Genomic DNA, 20,642 nt, shown 5'->3' with positions numbered 1-20,642 from the left:
TGGGGCATCACAATTCAAGAGAGGGGGAGAGGAGGGGGCGAGAGAGGGGAACGGGAGAGGGAGGTGAGAGAGGGGCGAGAGAGGAGGGGCGAGAGAGGGGGCGAGAGAGAGGGGGCGTCACAATTCTTCTTCTTCTTCGTTTGATATGACGTCATAATTGACAGTGGGGACCTGAGTATGTTTCCCAAGTTATGGCCATTTATGATACGGTTGGTCCAATCTAATTGAAACAACGCCCAAATTCAGTCGTCGTTTACGAGAGTGAAGGAACGAAGCTGCACATACTGGCACGCACCTACGGGTACGCACCGACGGGCCCGCACTAGTTACTCAAATTAGCGGAGCAGATCTAGTTTTAAACTTCAGGACTGGTCTCCGAGATCCACCTGGGAAATTGGAAATCGGTCAACATCACAGCATTATATAAAATATGTGCAAAAACGGATCCCCTTAACTCCAGCCCAATTAGCTTACTGACACTTAAGTCAAGGCATGCATTCAATCATTGCAGTTGACATAAATTAATTCCTCCAAAAGCATTCATTTTCTCTAAAAGCCTCATCTCAGATCATCAATTTGGATTCCAACCTGGTCACTCCATATAACTTGGACATGCTGCTTCTACTCTCCCAACAATGGCAGAAGCCCTCAATATCAAACATGAGATCAGGGCCGTCTCTCGGGACATATCTTGAGATTTTGACAGTTTGGCATTCTGCCTTACTCTCCAAACTGTCTGCCTATGTAATCCAAGGCCAACCCCACTCTTGGATTAATGATTTCCTCCCGTCTCGTAGTCAACGTGTGGCTCTCAGCAGAACCCTTTCATCTCCTCTCCCTGTCAAGGCTGGACTAGCCCAAGGCAGTGTTCTCAGCTGCATATCCTAATCCTAATCTTCATCAATTATCTCATTTACTCTGGAAAACCCTCCATCTCTTTGCGAATGACTCCACTCTCTGCAGTGACATCTCTCATCCTGCTTCCAAACAGTAACTCCTCAGTCCTTACGATCCACCCCTTTTTCTTTTTCAAACCCCGCAATTCCCATTGGAAATTTCCCTCACCAAAATCCACGTGTTCGTTCTTCCATCTCAAACCCCTCTCGTCGTCCTTTCATCTCCCAACTCCCACTTCTAACCACCCCCTCCCCCCACCACCCTCCATTCACCCGTGTTCATTTAACATCTGAAAACAGACCCCACTACCATGTCACTAGTTATCCTATTAACTCATTACCTATCGGCTATAATACACAAAGGATCCCTCAGCGTGTGCAAAACTGTGCACCCACATGGAATGAAACAGATTTCTTTCTTTTCATTAAATTATTTGCTGCAAAACTCACTAAAACTCGATCATTGACACCGATTGTCGATTGTCATCATTGTGTGAGATAAACAACAGCTGCTTCCTGCTCGTCGATGGAATTTTGAATATAACCATTGTACTGGTATACCCGGGAGAAAAAATTAAAAAAAATTAAAAACCGGTATGAAAAAAATAATGGGTAGATATACCGGGCTGTGATACTAACAATTAACAAATCGAAGAAACGTGTTTACAATCTTTAAATACTGTACATGGACTACATGGTTTAAAAAGCTTTGATGGACTCGGCCACACCTGGAACAGTAGAACATAGGACGTCAAGATGTACCAGGAAGTACATACAGTAGGTTTTAACGTTTAACTTTAACCCTCAGCATCCGAGCTCCATTCAAGCAATCATGTTTTCCTATGCCCTCGTGGTTGTTTTAAAAACAATTGGCTGTTTTGCCAGATGATTATTTATATGAAAAGTGCTTTAGAAAGGCTGTGCCGATTACTGACACGGCGATCCGCAATATTCATCCCGGTACAATATTTATATCGATATGAACCGGTACAGCGATCCGCAAGAGTCATACCGACAGGGTGATCCGCAATAGCGATGGATACTGTCCTGTTTTAATTGCCAACACTAATTTCACTTTAAAACAAACATTTAAATAAAAGTTGAAGTTGGAAGTAAAATAACCATTCTTATGATGGGGGAAAAAAAAGCCCCGTGTGGGAATACTTTGAAAAATTGCCATGTGTTAATGATGATGTGTTTGTCATAAATGAATATGCAATGGACCATTACAGATTTTTGGAACCTGCGTTACAAATATATATATATATATATATATATATATATATATATATATATATATATATATATATATATATATATATATATATATATATATATATTACCGATATGGGACATTTTCACAAAAGCGGGTCAGGTAACGGTAAAGAACAAACTGAAAAATCAACTTTCTTTGATATTCTCAAAATAGTGCTTCAACCCCTTATAAGGCCTAGAAAAATGTTCAAATGTCAGCAACACAGGATCACCATAAGGCCTCTGCACTGACTGGGCAATATATGCTTTATAAAAATTCTCGGACAGTCTTTACCGTTACCTGACCCGCTTTTGTGAAAATGTCCCATATATACCGGCATGAGCCCACCGGTATATTGTTATAGGAAATAAATTAATTAATCAATGCCAATGGAGCCAACAACTTACCATGCCATTTACCACGGTACACTGTTCCAAAGGAACCGGAACCAATCCTTTCCATTAGCCCAACCTCATCTTCTCGGATCTCCCAGTGATAGCATGAATCACGGCCTCGCGGGAACTAGAGATTAATGATAAAGAAGAAAGAGCAAGGAGAAAAACCTTCAGTTATCCATCCCTCAAAAATTTAAACTCGCCATAACAAAACGTTGAACAAACTGTGTATACCACGTAGAGTTACGTACAATGCGGGCCGGGTCCGTGGAACTTGAAGGCTTTCTTTCCTTGATTGCTGGTGAGCGATGGAGTCGCCCCGCAGGTCGGCTTTGTCCGAAATCTGGAGTATCATCACTCAGTCCTGCTGGAAGGGGGAGGGAGCGCAGGGATAGGAATGATGGTATACTAAATACTACAAATACTAGTACCACTACTACATAAATCAAAAACAAATAATGTGCTTTTTAATATAAAAAAAAAAATTTGAAACGAAATGTTTCAACAGACGCTCAACTCAGGAAACTCAGAAAAAGGTAAAACTCTTTTAATGGTAAGATCCACCAACTCCCAAAACATCCCAAGCTCTCTCACCTGGTTCTACAAGTATGGGTGGAGGTAGCTCCATCTGGTTTTGCAACAGCTTCTGTAATACAAATAAAATAAGAATGCACATTATTAGAACAGGTTGGCCTGCTTCATGCTCCCAAATGAAGAGATCGCTCTTCACCCTCAGAACCCACATCCCATAAACTCTGATCCTAAGTGGGATAATTGTTGGCAATAGTCTAATACAGTCATTTTACTCACTATGCCTGGTGTTGGCTTAATGGTTTGGGTGGTGGGCTTGGGATCCGAGGATCCTGAGTTCAAATCCCACTCAGCTGTTGAATTAATACCAGGTGGGGTTCACTCTGCCTGTCATCCTTCCGAGGTCGGCAAAATGAGTGCCAGCCTACTGGTATCCTGTGTCGGAGTGGCGACCCGTTCAGTATTGTTCCCAATAGCCAAGGAGACTGCTTAGGCAGCATCAATGCTCTGCACAGAGTATGGTACCAATGGATGGATGATGGATTTTACTCACGACCTCCCCCCCCCCCAACCGAACACCAACCCCATTCCTATACATTTAGTTTAGGGGGGAGGAGGTAACATTACTGTGTGGGTAAAAGACATCTAATATGCACCCTGCAAAATAATCAGAAGTGATTTAAATGAGATGCAACAAATATTGCATTCTATATTTTGACAGGGCTACCAGGATGGCCTAGCAATAGAGGTATGCACAATTGCCTCTAAGCTGTCTCGCCTGGGTTCAAATCCCAACCCAGCTAGAACCTTTTTGAACCCCGAACTTCTTGGACTTTCGACTCCCCCATTCTGGGCTCCCTGGAGAAAAATCCGGCCACTTGGGTATATGGAGGTTTGAATGGCGGCTGCTAAAACAGCTGCTCAGGTTCAAAGAGTTAAGGACCAAGGGTCTCATATGTCCGAAAACTTTAAAGTGGTGTATGTGATATTTTCCCTGCAATTTTACATTACTTCATGTTTTCTACATTGGTAAACATTGTAACTAACACCGAGTAAGAGCTTTTGCCATTTGCTTAATTTTACTTTTATTTTTCTTGATAAGAAAAACTTGTATTTTTCATCATGCATACTCTTGAATTTCAATTCATATTCGTGATAATTATAACTGGGCGTAGTGGCATGCGCCTGTAATCTGGCTACTCGGAGGCTTGGGTTGGAGGATCCTTGAGGACGGGAGCTCTGCATTGGGCTGCGCGATGAGAGGGTGTAGGGCAGCCCGGAGTCATGGCGAAACCCAACCCATATCCCAGTGTCGTAAGAGGTGACCAGGGTTGCATCAGGAAGGGCATCTGGCGTAAAACCTGTGCCAAATCAGTATGTGGATCATAACGGATGATTCGCTGTGGCGACCCCTAACGGGAGCAGCCGAAAGACGAACAACAACAACTGTCAGCTGTCGAACTGTCAGCTGTCGAACTGTCAGCCCGGTGTTTCACAGCTAGGGTGATTCATCAATGTGTTTGGCGTCCCTCGGATGGACGTTAAACTGGAAGTCCCATCTGCCAGCATTCGCTGGTGGACATTAGAGACCTCACAGTGTCCTTCGTGAAGAGTAGCCAAGCTATCGCCGGCAACATGGCCAAGTTACAAATTCCTGCCCTGACTACTGCTGGGAAGGCAAAGGAAAACCAGTTCAGTATAACACTTGCCAAGAAGCTGCTTCAGCAGCACTGGCACTCTGTAGCAGAGTATGATACATCGGAATCAGAATATATTGACAAGTTTGGTCATAAAATGTTGCTTACCTGCAGCTCAGAATGAGGAACCGGCCCTGTAATGATGCCAGCAATGTTTGGGGTAGAGCTAGAACGGTCACGTGACGTCAACTGGCCATTCTCACCCTTGACTGGTGGGAAAGAGAAGGTGGAAGTTTGGCTATCGCCAGGTCTGGTGAGAAACAGTGAGGGAAGAAAAGACGATGGAAAGCAGAATTCCAATGGTTAATGCAAGATCTCAAGGTTAAACATCAAGTATTTAAAGGAAAGAATGCAAATAGGAAACAATGAGAAGTGAAAGCACAACTAAACTAATATAAATAAAAGAGCCAGTTCAGTTTTAGACGACATATGCATGGGATAGACTGCCTTCACCCCATTGGTTGGACAGTTGGCCCGGCTCCACTAACAACTGCAACATAAAAAATTAAAAAAATCATACCACTGCCATTTTGTGAAGACGCATCGGCCTTAGGCCTCAGCCCATGGCCTAGTGCAATTGGAATTATCTGAGCTTTACAACCACGATGTATTATATACAGTATGCACATAAGCAGTATATCCTCATGCATGTACCCTGGGTTATTTTAAAAAAATTATTTTTGGGAGTGATCGTGGCAGCGATTTGTGACCTATACACTGCCGAAATAAGGGAATGAACAATTTGTGTAACAAATGAAGGTTTTTGTACGCAATTTCAGTTTTAGCACACCTTTTCAAGGCTGATCAGTGTGAAAATAAAGAAAGGTCACCTTTCATTAGCATTATAAGTGTTTTTGGTTAATGTACGCAATTCGTGTTGCAGCGATTTATTGTCTATACACCGCCCAAACAAAGGGATGAGCAATTCGCGTAATAAACAGAGGTTCTTGTGCGTAATTTTGGTTTTATCCCGAGTTTTCAAGGCTGAATAATGAGATAAGACAGAAGGGTCGCCCGTCGTTTTTAAGAGCTTTTCTGCCAGTGGAAAATAAAAATAAACATTGATGTCTGTCAATCAGTGAAACTCACTTTGCCGATTGTGGAAGAAAGGCTGACTGTGGCATCGATGAAATGTTTTGCCTCTGTGATACCACTGGCAAATCTTGTGGAAATCCCCCTGGAGCGATTTCATACAACCTGCATCGAAAAAGATAAATTGTATCTCTGATATACCCTGATTCTTTACACAGAAACTGCAATCAAGAGTACCATATTCAGCATAACGTCATTAAAAAAAAAAAAATCACCACAAATGCAAATCATAAGAACTGTTATGAAAAAGGGGGAAAAATTAAAAAATATAGATATAAAAAAATACAATACAATACATATAGATGTAAAGGAACAAGGAGGAAGGAAAAACAAAACTGAAGAAAAAAAAAAGAAATAATAAAACTGCTGTGGTTTGTTGAGAGGTGGGGGAGGGGGGAGGGCCTGTCCATTAATGGGTATTTTAGTGTGGGGCAGGCTGTGCTGCCATGTACCATGCCAAGCAACTTCCTGCATCAGACTTGTGTTTTTATCTTCGAAAGTCAGCTGCAATGCTTTATGTAAAAGTACTCCAGCACTTTATTTTTGCAAATGAATTGTTCAGCATTGCTGCCAATAATCTGAGAATTCTGATAGGTTTTGACTGTCCAATAAGTCCTTCGGCGGACTATTTCGAGAGGATAAGAAGAAACCTCACCACATTGGCCGAAGTGGTCCAGAAGCTGAGATTATAGGGGAAGGAGGGAGGGAAATGGCAGCGTGAGTGTGATCCTATCTGGCACGTACTTCTGAGTAGTTGATATATTTCCTTCCTTTCCTGCATCAGCTGTGATTCAAGAATAGAAAGCACCTTTTCACCGAAGGGTGGGCCAAGGACTTAGCTGCAGTACCTGGAAGCATTCACACCACACAACCACCACCACCACGGGCTCTGAGCCCACTTTACATGCGAGTTTGTATTTCCCCTTGGAATGGCCGGGCACAATTGCAGGTGGTTTGTCAGGAAGCAAATGCATCCCTTGACCAAGCATAAAAATAGCTGCCACACAGTATTTACTGACTGAGTGCAAGCTGTTTGAGATTGGTATAGCCTCCTGCTAGGCTCCTGCTTTTTGACCTGAGCACAAGTGGACAAAAGTTTCAACCTTAGTATCAAGCCAGGCAAGAAATTCTTGTCATTTTTTTTCTGAGATTTAATGGACATTGTTAGACTTCTGAGGATAGGACACCAGATGTCCGAGAGTCAGGGGAGCCCCAGGATGTATCTGGGCATGAGAGGGAGTTGGTAGTGCCAGGGTCCGGTCAAGTACAGCTTTCGTAGGAGTCTCTCCAAGTTCAGGGAAATGGAATTTCCGTCCTGCCATGCTACTTCCTGCAAAGCCCTGATATGCAGTCTGGAAAAACCTTTAGATCGATCTAGTGATAGCTTTCTTGACCTTGAGATATGGCAAATATTCTTAACCCCCTCCTCCACCCATTTGTCTGGCAGACAAATGACCAGTGCAGACAATGAGAGGGGCCACAAAACCATGTAAATTGAAGGGGGAAAACTCTTGTGGTTGACATAAAGCAAAATCCCAAGCTTTCTCCTGAAGATTAGCCACCCCCAATGCTAATGTGGTAGATGCATATGGGCTTTTCATGCAAGGAGGAAGCCAGATGTGATAAAGGAGGTATAACTATTCAGAGCAAGTGGTTAATCGATGGAAGCACACAGTGCCAAATAAGTTAGTATACCACCTCATCTTTGGTATACCCACTCATCTGAAGGGACCACTTTGAAGTGTTGCTTCCCATCTTCAAAATAAAGTCCTTCTTAACTTGATAAACTTGGTGGACACAGGGACTCAGAGATCTGAGTCAATTCTTTGAAGAAGTCAAACTCAAGAGGTGGAATTGAAGGCATTTCCTTCATCAAGTTTGACCAGAGCATCCCCTGAATGTTGTTGGAGGTAAGCTACTCACTAGATGTACTGAAATCTCTGCACCCTTGTCATTGGCAACTCCAAACTGGAGAGGGGAGAAGTAGAAGGCAAAGACTCTCTCTTCTGAATACTGATGGATTAATAGTCCATGAGCAAGACAGATTTGACATATCTCAAGAATTGGCCTCTAGCTTTGAGTTGGTTTGTCTGAGACATATGCATTTAACTGTATGTTGATGAGCATTAAATTCTACACGTGCTGTTGGATAATTTGTATGGGTTTGTCGCGTAAGGTTAAATATATTTTAGGGAATACAACCGAAAATGCACTTTTTTCTGTACCGAAAGTTTTTACCACGATAAAATACAGACTAAAATATGAATAACCATGTGATTACTTTTAATCCTGAAAAGTATGAACATAACTTTGTAAAATACAAATGTAGTTCTAGTCATCATCACGACCATATGAATCTTCTGTGTCCAACAGATGCGACTCATCATCATCATCAGCCATATTTCAGCACATCAACAGCTTGCAGGCTGCTGTGCATTTCAGACTATTCAAAATACATGTGCAGTCTGGCCGGCAAGCTTGAGCGCACCTTCATGATATTAGACCAAGGACGACCTCTGGGGCTGGATTACCTGTCATCCATTTGATAACAAGACTTCCTTCTTCGTTTATTAACCAGCCATGTCCTTCAGTGAAGTCAGGAATGTCAAGGGGATTCTCGAGGCATCCAGATGGCAGCTGGATAATTTGCACAAAGTGTGTGCTGCAGTAGAGCATCTTCACATGTTGGCAGCTGCACAGATTCCAAATCCCCTCTTCTACCACAGAACATGCGGTATCCAAGTCATTCACCTTGTCCACCGAGGTGATGCTGCAGTATATTTGACAAGTGAATTCTCAAATGGTGTTGAACACTTCTCTGAGAAGTTCTCAATTGGTACTGCAAGATGAAAAGGCTGTCTTAAACTTATGACCTTGAAGAAAATATTTCACGCTTTCATCTTTCCTTCTCTGGTCAGTGCACTTACAGTATCACACCCAATCCACCAATCAAGTCCAAACAACCCAGAACACACATCAGCTCCCAGTACTACAACCAATTTTGAGACATCCACAAGTGCTCAGGCCCAGGCATATGATTAAGACATCTGTATTATCTGCAATGCAGATCAGAGGTGGGTAGCTTTCTGCAGCATGCTTCGCATGTGATAAAGTGGTGGAACTATTCTGGGCTTGGCATGCTACAGTCAATGTACATCAGCCTCCTCTTGGTTGGACTTGAGAAGCTCAATGTCTTGACAATAGTTGTGGGTAAGTTTGATGCAATATTGGCCCCCACACGTGATGAACATAGTTTTGTCACCAAGCTGTTGTCTACGAATCTGTTCTTTCGAGCTCTCAGCAAGAAAATTTGTGGGCTTGTTCTTGCTCTCTGTGCATGTCAGCAACCTCCTCCAATTTTATATTTGGTGACCAGGTTTTATTTCATTGAAAGTTATGCCTTCTTTTGAACCATGGCTTACACATTTCGCCGACTTGATATACATCAAATACCACATCAATTCTGTCACTTCCTTGGCCAGCATGAAGCATCTGTGCAAAAATGTGATCGGAGAGCTCTTCAAATGTACAATTCTCACCATGTTGTTTATGAATGAGTCCCATGACCAAAGACATCAATAAGTGAAGCACATGGACAAGGGGTGTCCTCAGCAGGTGACACTCTGCTCTCCAGGTATTACACTAAAACAGCTTTCTTGGTTGTTTTGTTTTCATTGTGCCATCAGCATTCACCAGCACCCAGAGGGTGACAAAGAATGTCCCGTATGTCCCACTTTATGTCCTCAGCATGGAAAACCATGTTCCTGAACAACCTTTGGCCAGCTTTTAAGATGTTCTCTATGTTTGTCCCATTAACTGTTGTCTGTTTCATCAAACTGAAAGTTTTCAGTTTGAACCTCTTGAATGAAGGTGTCAAAAAAAACCTTCACAGTTTTGCAGCTGCTGCTCCAGGAAATTCTGCGTTTTTCTCACTTTTGAGCAGGTGGACAAAAATCAACAGGGAAGTACTGTTTTCCAGATGTATATATAGGTCAACATATTGTTACGTCTGAGGGGGGGGGGGGTGGGTATGCATTCAAAGGGTAATTAGGATGTTTAATTAGGTATGCCATGCTGTTTTGTGGGTGGGGATGATGTGCTTGTCCGCAGGGATTGCTGAGGCTCACAGTGAGCGGGAATTGCGACCCCCTTCAAGGAGATTCACCCCTGATGGCTGATGGTGACAGTGTCTGGAGGCAACTGGGAGAGGGTCTGGTTGGGCGACCAAGGCGGGTAGGACCTTGGCGACCCAGGAAGGCCAGAGGAGCTCGTGAGACCCCTTCCAGTGTGTTGTACGGGGTGAGAGCTGATGGCTACCAGGGGGGTGGGAATCAAAGGGAGCGGGGCGGAGAAACGTCCGGGTTGGACTAAAGCTTATCTGTAGGCATGGTTGCACCTGAGATGCCCCCATCATCTTGTGGTAACCCACCCCACGGCCATGACGGGATTCAGCCTGCATCATTAAAATGGGGACCATGACCTAGAAATGTCATGATGACCATGGTGTGAGTGTTGTGAAGATGTGCGAGTCCCACTCGATCCCGCACAACTTGACATGTGCAGCAAGGGCATGATGTCCGCATAATTTTGGGGTCAAGCAAATTTGAAAATTGGCTCCCCAGGTAACGCTGGGTCTATTAGCATCCACTGGGGGACGCGGTCAAGTGTAAATATCCTGTGAATAGTGTCGTTAAGGCTTAGAGTAGGAATGTAAAGTATAAGTGTTATGTTTTTGTGGAACCTTTTGTTTCCCCTTCCCAGATCACTGGAAGAGTGTTGGACAGGAGCGATGATCCAGAGGATGGAGTGCAACTTCGCTCAGTGCTCTCATGTGATAAAATAAAAAAAATTTAAAAATGAATGATTGTTTAGGCGAGGATAAGGCCATAAGGGGGTAGTACAGTAAGCAGGATAGGTAAGTGAGCTGCGGTTCGCTGCTCATTGCCCCTCCTACTTTATTTCATTAGGTTAAATAGGTGTGAGTCAGTAAGTGTTAAGGCTGGTACGGTAGCGCCTGTGATATACCTTGCAGGAGCTGCGGTACCAGAGGAGGGGGCAGTGTTACGTCTGAGGGGGGGGGTATGCATTTAAAGGGTAATTAGGATGTTTAATTAGGTATGCCATGCTGTTCGAGTTTACCAGGATCTCGATGTAATAAGTAGCAATTCAGTGGTGATAAATTGTCTAGTGAATGTCCATTTCTTTAAGGGGGAAATGATAATTGTCACGTAATTAGATAGGGAAACGGGTTAGGGTAAGTGTGTATGCGTAAACCCTTTTAGTATTCCCTGTAGGCTTGCCGTGACGTAACAGGACAGTGCTGCGGATGGCTCCGCCCCGTGATCACGATTAGCGGAAGGCAAAGGCAGAGGCCCAATAAAAGGGCTCGATTGGAAGTGACGAGGACTCGAGTATAAAAAGGTTCTGTTCGGGAAAAGAAGAGGAGGAAGAGTCATAAAAAAGAAAGCGTCTGGTCGAGGCTGTTGGTCTCGGAGCACGCTCTCTCGTTGCGCTGGTTCGTTCCTCGATTCGTCGTGTCTCATGGCCTTGCTGTGCCTCGTGCCTCACCTCGGTTGGCTCTGGAGTTCTGCTGGCTTGGAGTGCGGGACCGAACGGCAGGCGGACCTGCCTCCCTCTCCTGCTCGCATCTTGGCACCAGAACTGGCTCCCTGGCGGCTGTGAGCGGTCTTGGGCCTACACCAGGAGGTCGACACCACCAGGAACAGCACCACGGTGTCTCCTGCCCCTGACGAGCGCAACGCCAGCTCGTCTGGCGCCAATCCAGTGACTGTTGCGTCGACACCACGTGCAAGCCTAACCACCAGCTACGTTGTGTGTGTGTGTGTGTGTGTGTGTGTGTGTGTGTGTGTGTGTGTTTGTGTGTGTGTGTTTGTGTGTGTGTGTGTGTGTGTGTGTGTGTGTGTGTGTGTGTGTGTGTGTGTGTGTGTGTGTGTGTGTGTGTGTGTGTGTGTGTGTGTGTGTGTGTGTGTGTTTGTGTGTGTGTGTGTGTGTGTGTGTGTGTGTGTGTGTGTGTGTGTGTGTGTGTGTGTGTGTGTGTGTGTGTGTGTGTGTGTGTGTGTGTGTGTGTGTGTGTGTACCTGGCGCCTTAAAGGGTTTTAGATTTGTAGATCCATTGGAATTGTTTGTGTTTTCGCCACACCCGAACCCACACCACCATCCCGTCGAATCGCCCCGGATCCCTCCTCTTGCCGAGTCTTATTATTATTTCTGGTTCGAGAAATAAACATTATTAACTCAGTGAAAAGCGACTCGTACCACCTTCCTCGTCCCGTTTGCTGTAGAGCGATTAAAACCGCCATCTTTGGGTTATAAAAAATAAACCGCCTCCATCGTTTCGGCTCATTCTACGTTGGCGGGACTGTTCAAGTCCCGTGGACGTCACAATATGCTTCAGATGGTGCAGCTGCTCCAGTAGATATGTTCCTAAGATCTGAAGGACCTTGATCAAATGGAATTGGCCATGTGTTCTCCAGCAGATCAACCAATGAGGCAATGTCACAACCATCTCTCTTCATGCGCGGCTTCTTAAGGTCTGGATGACTGAAAACCGGATAGCGGACAGAGATCTGTTCACGTAGTTGCCTCAGTTTTGCCTTCGGCCGTGTCATCTGAGCATATTAAACTGGGAGATACTTTACATAGTTGATTTGTCCATTGCGAAGCACCAATGGAGCAAGTCTTGAATGCAGGCTCGATGAAGGTGCCAGTACCCCTCTGTCAGCATTGAGTAGTCCAAGCAGGATGTCAACCACATCAATGTTGCATGAAATGAAAAAGGCAATGTCAGAAATGCTGAGAGTGGACCCCTCTCGTGCCGCAAAACATTCAGTTAAGCCATGAACAAATCCAGAATTCTCTTGTACGATTCGTTCTTCAATGCAGAATTGTGTTTTGCATGACATGTGCTCTGGTGAAGCTCACAAACTGCATGAATTGGATCATTCAGCTTTGTAAGATCTTCAGTGCGATTGGTCTGAAACCAATCTGCAAAGTCTGGCCAATGTCCATGCTAACTTCATCAACGCTTCATACGTCAGTTGTGAATATGAACAGCTGGGTTGTACTGTTTTCCTTCCAAGACCTTCTGATTGACCCTTCAGCAATGACTCCAGAATGAACAACTATGTCACAAAGACCTACATCCCCAAGCATCTTGCTGAATGTTGACACAGTTGCAAGTTGTGTGAATGGAGAGACACAGTGAAAATGTGAGATTTGTCAGGATTGAAATATATGTTCCACATGTTGGACCAGTTTGTGATTTTACCCAGGTCTGCAGTGAGAGAAGAAGCTGCGGCTTGCTGTTCTGAGGGATGACAGATGGTACGACAGACGGTGGTCATCATCATCATCAGCACAATGCTTCCTAAACTGTCTGGGTGTGTCCATGCTATTTATGTACCTTCACAAACAGATCCTTATCCAAGACAAGTGCAACATTCTGAAGGCCTACTGACGACTAAGTGGCGATATATCGATATAAAATTTCCTGCACTATTGACATTTTGTTGCAGGGGCAATGACTGTTGGTAGGTAGACAACAGTGTCTGCATACATTTCAATTTGATCTCTTGTAAGAATGTTAAATCCTGTCCATGAGCTGATTTGGCAGTTACCTGAATCGTGCTAACACACTGTTACCCAGAGTAGATATTGATGTGCACTAAAATCTGCAGTTGAAAGAGTCGTAGAAAGGTCATCTGGTACGAGTGGTGGCGGGCCTTTCCTTTTCCCAATTGTGTAGACTTGAAGGTGTTGTGTAGACTCAGATGGCTGTATTGTTCACTCCTGGTCTTTCTTGCTAATGGTTGCTAGTAGTTTTGGTGGTTCACAAGAGAGATGTTGGTTGAACAGTTATGCCACTGACACAGTGAAGTTCCAGCTCCACTGAATATCTCCTCTTGTCTATCAATATTGTCAAAAGCAAGCACAGTAGGGATGGAAGGATGTATGCATGAAAGAAGATGGATGCTGTCAGTGTCAACATTTTCTAGCTTTTCAATGCACAGTGCAGTGTCGATCTCCAACCTTGAATACAAAGAGGAGTGGCCTCATCGATTCAATGACTTGATCAGTTCAACATTCCCTGTCAGAGATTTGATAACTCAACATTTCCTGTCAGAGTCAGATGTGCTTCGGAGATGACACTTTGCTGACAGTTACAGAATTGATGTCTTGGTGTCTTGAACAATGCACTGTGACAGTCTGCTGATATGAGCCGAGGACTCTTGCTTACCAACAAGCAAGACGTTCAAAGATTGCATGAGACAATCAGGTAAGGAAATATGTTGAGTTGAGTTCTTGAGGGCGTGGGAGCCAACACTTCATGAATTCCAGTGTTTATTTGGTCACACACAAGAACAGCGCTGCCTGATTGATCATAGATTCGTTTTTTGTTGTTCAGCGTAGGCTTAAAGTTTCCTCTTCAAATGTACATAATCGTTAGCCACCGATTCAAGTGATAAGATGTTCCACCATGAAAAAAATGCAGTCTCCAAACTCCACCTCAAGATTTTGATGTAAATTATTTTTGGTGGAGCCGTGACCTCATCTTTCCATTTTTTTTATGAAGGACACAAACTGGGAAGGGAGTGGCCTCATCCCTAGCTTCCACTGAGATTGGCAAAGGCAGCCAAAAGGTCGACAGCAGGGCAAGTGAGAAGTCTCTGGGGGCCGTCAAGGGAATCGGTGTATGTGGGCATGGTCATGGATGAGCCAAGCGCCGGCACAAACATAAACATGGATGTGTACTTTGTCAACGTGGATGTGGATGCAGTGGAAAAAGACGCAGTGCGGCTGGATACCAGGAATAACAGCTGAGGGCTCTACTGAATCTGATAGAGGGATCATCCCCTATGTGAACTGACAAATGCCCAGGCCAGTATGGAGGAGATCTAAAGTGCCTTTGATTTGACTGCAAATGACACGTGCAACTCTGAAGCAGAAAGCACCCTAAACTATTAACAAGCTCAACATTATTGGAGGCCGAATGCTTCATCATTCCTGTGACCATGTCTGCCTCGTAGAAGCCATGAATGTGGGGAAAGACCTCGCAAAATGTCTCATTTTGCCTTGTGGAAATTGTGCAGCCATCCACTCCAGGCAGTTCTGGCATTCCATCAGGAAAGCCATAACACTCTCCACTTTTTTCTCCCTTCCTCATACTCCACTGAAATCTGGCACTTAGGATCCAATATGATGGGAATTGAAGTCATTGAAGATTACAGGAAAATAAACAGAAGCAAAAACGCAAAAGATTAAAAAAAAAATAGAAAAAATAGACGAGCCGGGAGGTGACGATGGTTCGCGGGCATTATTGAACAATGCCACGAGAGGTACAATTGAGTTAGTGGAAGCTTTTGAGGAAGCCCTACCGTAAAAACCTATCTCTTGTCAAAATTGACCAAATCAAATCGGATTTTTTAATATGTTGTACTTATGGACATTACACACAGCTTCTAGGAAATGAAATTGCGAGAAAAAAAAAATCGAGAAAAAAAATAAAAATAAAAATAAATAAAAAGTTCAAGTGGGCGTGTGATTGGAACGTGGGACGCCCCTCATACAAAAAGACACAACTTGACCATGATATCTAGCTCGTGTCTAAGTTTCATCAAGATCGCATCAAACATCATGGAGCTATGCTCTGGAGAGAGTCACAAACAGACAGACAGACACAACAAAAATAGTGGTCACTGCTGGCGCCCATGAACCAAAAAAAGATGCCATTAAAAATAAATACAAAAATAACTAGAAGGGCACTCGGCAAAGCGCATACCTCCGCCACACAATGCCTGATCCACGAGAATATATCTGGCCCAATATTGGCCCCCACAGTTCTTTCCTGTGAAAGCCACATTTGCTCTCTCTCATGCACAGATGTATCCCCTCTCTTCTTCAGTTGTCCGACCCTTCCTCCCACCTATGGTTCGCTGAAGCTTGTGGCGAGGCAGTTGTCCTGAAACAACTTGCCTTTGCCTCATGGAAAGCAAACCCAACTGAGGGTAATCTCATTTCCTTACATAAAGCTCGGAACAAGTGTGTATCTACCGTCAGGAGAGCGAGAAAACAACATCTTTCAAATCTCAAGTCTGAACTCTCAAACCTCTCTCCCTCCTCCAAATCCTGGTGGCATCTAATCAAATCTGTTTCTGGTGTATGCTCCATTACTCCCCCTCCATCCCTCCCTTACCTCAAATGGCTGCACAGCTGATACTGCACATGAAAAGGCTGAATGCCTAAACGAGGTGTTTGCATCTAAATCTTGTGTCCAAAAAACCCATCGCTTTCTGTACTCACCTTACCCAATCACACCCAGCGGTCCCTGGACTCTGTGTCCTTTTTGTCTGACAAAGTGGAGAACTTACAGTCAAACCTCGATTCAGATTCTGCAACAGGTCCAGACAGCATCAGCCCACATGTCCTAGAAACCTGCTCTGCTGCTCTTGCTCACCCTCTCTCTGTCCTATTCACCCTCTCATTTGCTCAAGGTCATCTGTCATCTGCTTGGAAATCAGCAAACATTACCGCCCTGCATAAAAAAGGTGCAAAAACAGATCCCTGCAACCATAGACCAATCAGCCTTCTCCCAATCAACAGCAAGGTTATGGAATTCACCATCACTTCAGACATTAAATCCTTCCTCTTCTCCAATGGCTTGATTTCCAATCATCAATTTGGTTTCAGACCAGGTCACTCTACCCTGGATATGCTGCTTCTGCTCTCCCAACAATGGATGGAGGAACTCAATGCCAGACATGAAATCAGAGCCATATCACTCGACATATTGTGTGATTTTGACAAGTCTAGCACACTGCCATGCTCACCAAACTCTCTTCCTATGGTATCCAAGGCCATCTCCACTCATGGCTCGTAGACTTCCTCTCCTGTCGCAGCCAACGCGTGGCCCTAAATGGAGTTCTCATCCCCTCTTCCTGTCCAGGCTGGAGTTCCAAAAGGCAGCGTTCTGGGCCTTGTGCTTTTTCTGGTTTTCATCAATGATCTCTCTGACTCTGGAAAAATCTCTTTATCTCTTTGCTGATGATGACCACCCTCTGTCGTACCATCTGTCATCCCTCAGACCGGCAAGCCGCAGCTTCTTCGCTCACTGCAGACCTGGGTAAAATCACAAACTGGTCCAACATGTGGAACATATATTTCAATCCTGACAAATCTCACATTTTCACTGTGTCTCTCGAGAAGGACCGTTTAGAACCCCCCGCCCATCTACTTTCTCAACAATCCTCTGGAAGAAGTCCATTCATTCAAGCTTCTGGGTCTCACTGTCTGCCATGGTCTTTCCTGGGAAAGCCACATTTCCAACCTGGCCTCCAAAGCCAGTCGCTGACTGGGAATTATCCGTCGTGCAAAGTCCTTCCTCGGCCCACCTGAGCTCCTGACCACATACAACAAAGCTTTCGTCCGCAGCCTGATGGAGTACTGCTCTCCCCTCTGGGCTGGTGCTCCCGACTCTCGTTTTTCTCAGCTCAACGCCATGGAAACCAAGGCATTTAGGATCATCGGGACCTCCCGTGATGAGGCTGAGTCTTTGGGCCTCTCACTCTCTCACCACAGGCAGGTGAGTAGTCTGTCTTCTACTTTCTCCTCTCTGGTCTCTCTCCCCCCCCCCCGCTCTGTCTGCGATTTGTCCCCACCATATTTTCGCAGGGCGCTCAAGGTCCGCCAGCAACCCCCTTCTGGAAAAACTACCAAAATCATGAATCACTGCTCACCTTCACTCTTTTCATTCCTCTTTTTTCCCGCCTTTGGAACAAACTCCCACACTCTCTTCAATCCCATTCTTCCCTCCAGGCCTTCATAACAGTTGTTCACCACCACCTCTTGTCTTCCCCCATTAAAAACACCGATCTTATCTACCCCCGTTAATCCACCCCAAACACACCTCCTTCAAATTCCCTGCCTTCCTTCCCGAAAGTTCCCTGTCGTGTAAGATCCTGAAGTCCCTCTCGTGGTATCTTGTATACCCCGCGTTCCTCGCCCTATCCCTCTCCCTTCCCCATATCTCCTAATGTCTCTGTTCCCCACTGTTTTGTCCTTCCCTCTCCCACCCCTCTTGTCTCACGCCCCCTTGCTGTGTGTCGTGTTTCAGCTCTCATACAAGCCTCAAGAATGTATACAAAAATAAATATTTTTAAAATATCATGCTATATATTGTTTTTGGCCCCATCTCTCAATGGTGAAGAATCGCTTCAAAAATTTAATAATTTTCGGATTCAGATCTTCACCAAAATCTAATAAATTCGTCCTTGCTACTGGGGGCCATCACACAACGTGTCCAACTGGGGGCCATCACACAACGTGTGTCTGACACACAACGTGTCCAAGTTTTATCCAAATCCATGCACAACTTTTTGATAAACCGTGTTATATATCAGTTTAGCCCCATCTCTCAATGGTGAAGAAGCACTTTAAAAATTTGAGTAGTCGGATCCAGATCCGGATCTTCAACAAAATCTAATGAGTTCATCCTTGTCACACACTGAACCTGTCCACAAAATTTCATCCGGATCCATCCACAACATTTTGAGATATCCTGCACACAGACAAATAGACAAACAGACATGAATGGGTGAAAATGTAACCTCCTTCACCTTCGACAGAAGTAAAAATTAAAAAATAAAATAAGATGTGCAATCTTCAAATACAATTTTTTAATGAAGACTGGAAGAGGAGGAGGAAGGGGACAAGGAGAAAGTGAACAACAAGAACCTGCCCGACTGATTAATAAATATGCCATTCTAAGACTCGAAACGAACAGTCTTTTGAGGTCAAGTAGCAGCATCATTCGGCGTCAAAGGGTGCCATACCGCATACGGTGCATATTGACGCAGACCATTGGTACATCTGTGGAACAACGCTGGTGGAATTTGCAACCACACGTTTGGCAGCGGAACCCTTGAAATAAGAACTTCATGCATATATCGCAGAAAGCGAGTCTGTAATAGGTCTTGCGTACCTGTGGCAAACAATAGTTTATATTTAAGAGAGAAGTAATAAATGCACAGTTTATTACTCAATTGCAAAACACAAAACAAGAAAGCATCTCAAAATACAAAGCCCTCCACGTCTGCTTTGTACTCAAATTAAAGTTGACAAAAACAAAAGCAAAAAACGGTAAAATTCTTTAATTAGTGATATCCACATTCTCAAAATAAAAGATTATTGAAAATTTGATGACAAAAGCTCAAAAAAAATAAAGAATCACGGAAGCGATTATAACACCATCAATCACGCGCTGTGTGGCGGACGGGCTGATAAAGCCTGTTTGTATTCACTGTGACTTTGCCCTTTGATATTTTGACCCAATTCATAGTCTTCTCCATATTCTCATTGGTATCTCCCGTGATGAGGCTGAATCTTTGGAAATCTCACTCTCTCACCGCAGGCACTCTCAAAATTCAAGCCAGATTCACTTTCAAACTGATATTCAATCTGACAATCATTTTCCTGAATAAACTATCATCTCAATATAGCAAGAAGCCAAAGCTAACCAATCCAACTGCTCATGCCAAGCAATTCACAGTAGCTGCACACCTAATTGTGCAATTTCAGAATATAGCTGGAGATAGTTTGCACAATATGTTCAGGATCAAATAAAGACTCACAAAATTGTGTGTCGTAAGTGTAATATCATCAAGCAGCTCCACACGGAGTTCTTCAGCCTGAAGGCTGCCCAAGTCAGAGTCCCATCCGACCAAAGACTTCTGCCTGCACCGATAACACAAATTTCGAGTGAAGGATCAGGGAGATAAAATATTTTGATACAAATTCTAAAGAGGTATTCCAACTACAAAACCTCAATTCAACACACATTAATGGAGATTAGGTAGCCAATGTACATGGTAACACAGGGCTGCATCAAATTCCATTTTGTAAGCCGACTCCAAGATGAAGATACAACCCTAAAAAAACAAAATTCAAAACGCAACTTTTGAAATGACATATGAATGCGAAATGAGGCCTTTTGTGCATGCCCTACAAGTGCATTTTCTGTGACTCAGTTCTGTTCGACAGGCACTTTTAACCTGCTGTTACTAGTGCGAAATCTGAAAGTCAAATAGTCATTTAAACATAATTTTCAGCATTTAGACGAAAGAGTGGCAATTTCAAAATGGGCCAGAAACTTCCTGATAACAATGCGTATGGTGGACACAGGAACATCAAGGTCTCTGGAGATGGACTTGTAACCTTGAGATTGTTCATGCTTGGCTACAATCTTGTATCTGACCTTCTCAGACAATTCTCTGGTTTTCTTTCTTTTCTCCACATGCTCGTTGCGGTACACACAGTGACACAAAACAGCAGAATGACTCCTGTTCTCCATTCAAACTGGTTGAATGAGTGATTTTTATATTGCAGACACCTGCAACTCACCACAGGTGAGTTCAATTCCAAAGTAAAGGAGAATCACCTGCTTGAATTCTAATTATTTCTAACAACTTATAAAAGGTGCCAATAATATTGTCTGGGCCATTTTAGGATTTGTCTGTGGAATAAGCTAAGATTTCGTCATTTTTTTTCAGCTTTTTTTGTTTTGTTCCCCTGAAAACCAAAGAAATACAAATGTGGATAAGAAAATATTTTTTAATTTCAACAATTTTCTGGAAGAAATGGAGCATGATTTGAAAAATGTGCAAGGGTGCCAATATTTTTGGCCACGACAGTATGTCCCTCAACCCTCCAAACACTGGGTGGAAAATCTAATCTATGAATCTAATTAATGATATAGCTCAGC

General features: G+C 43.9%; 1 protein-coding gene across 7 annotated transcripts in view; it reads right to left on the bottom strand.

Moving 5' to 3' along the window:
• The window catches only part of LOC147013803 (serine/threonine-protein kinase A-Raf-like), a 139,919-nt gene that overhangs the window by 42,665 nt on the left and 76,612 nt on the right, over positions 1-20,642 (bottom strand). For 6 of the 7 annotated variants that reach the window (XM_085851048.1, XM_085851047.1, XM_085851044.1 and 3 more), the window contains 7 exons: positions 19,513-19,615; positions 18,715-18,863; positions 5,864-5,971; positions 4,883-5,024; positions 3,141-3,192; positions 2,798-2,913; positions 2,559-2,673 (listed from right to left, as the gene is read on the bottom strand). In XM_085851048.1, the coding sequence (XP_085707174.1) occupies positions 2,559-2,673; positions 2,798-2,913; positions 3,141-3,192; positions 4,883-5,024; positions 5,864-5,971; positions 18,715-18,863; positions 19,513-19,615 (785 nt within the window). The remainder of the gene's footprint in view (positions 1-2,558; positions 2,674-2,797; positions 2,914-3,140; positions 3,193-4,882; positions 5,025-5,863; positions 5,972-18,714; positions 18,864-19,512; positions 19,616-20,642) is intronic. The other variant, XM_085851043.1, reaches the window with a different exon arrangement.

The sequence above is a fragment of the Eptatretus burgeri genome, chromosome 13, assembly GCF_056783735.1.
Source record: "Eptatretus burgeri isolate ZD-2024b chromosome 13, Ebu_testis_v1, whole genome shotgun sequence".
NCBI classification, from domain to species: domain Eukaryota; kingdom Metazoa; phylum Chordata; class Myxini; order Myxiniformes; family Myxinidae; genus Eptatretus; species Eptatretus burgeri.
This window is presented reverse-complemented; position numbering and strand designations above follow the sequence as displayed.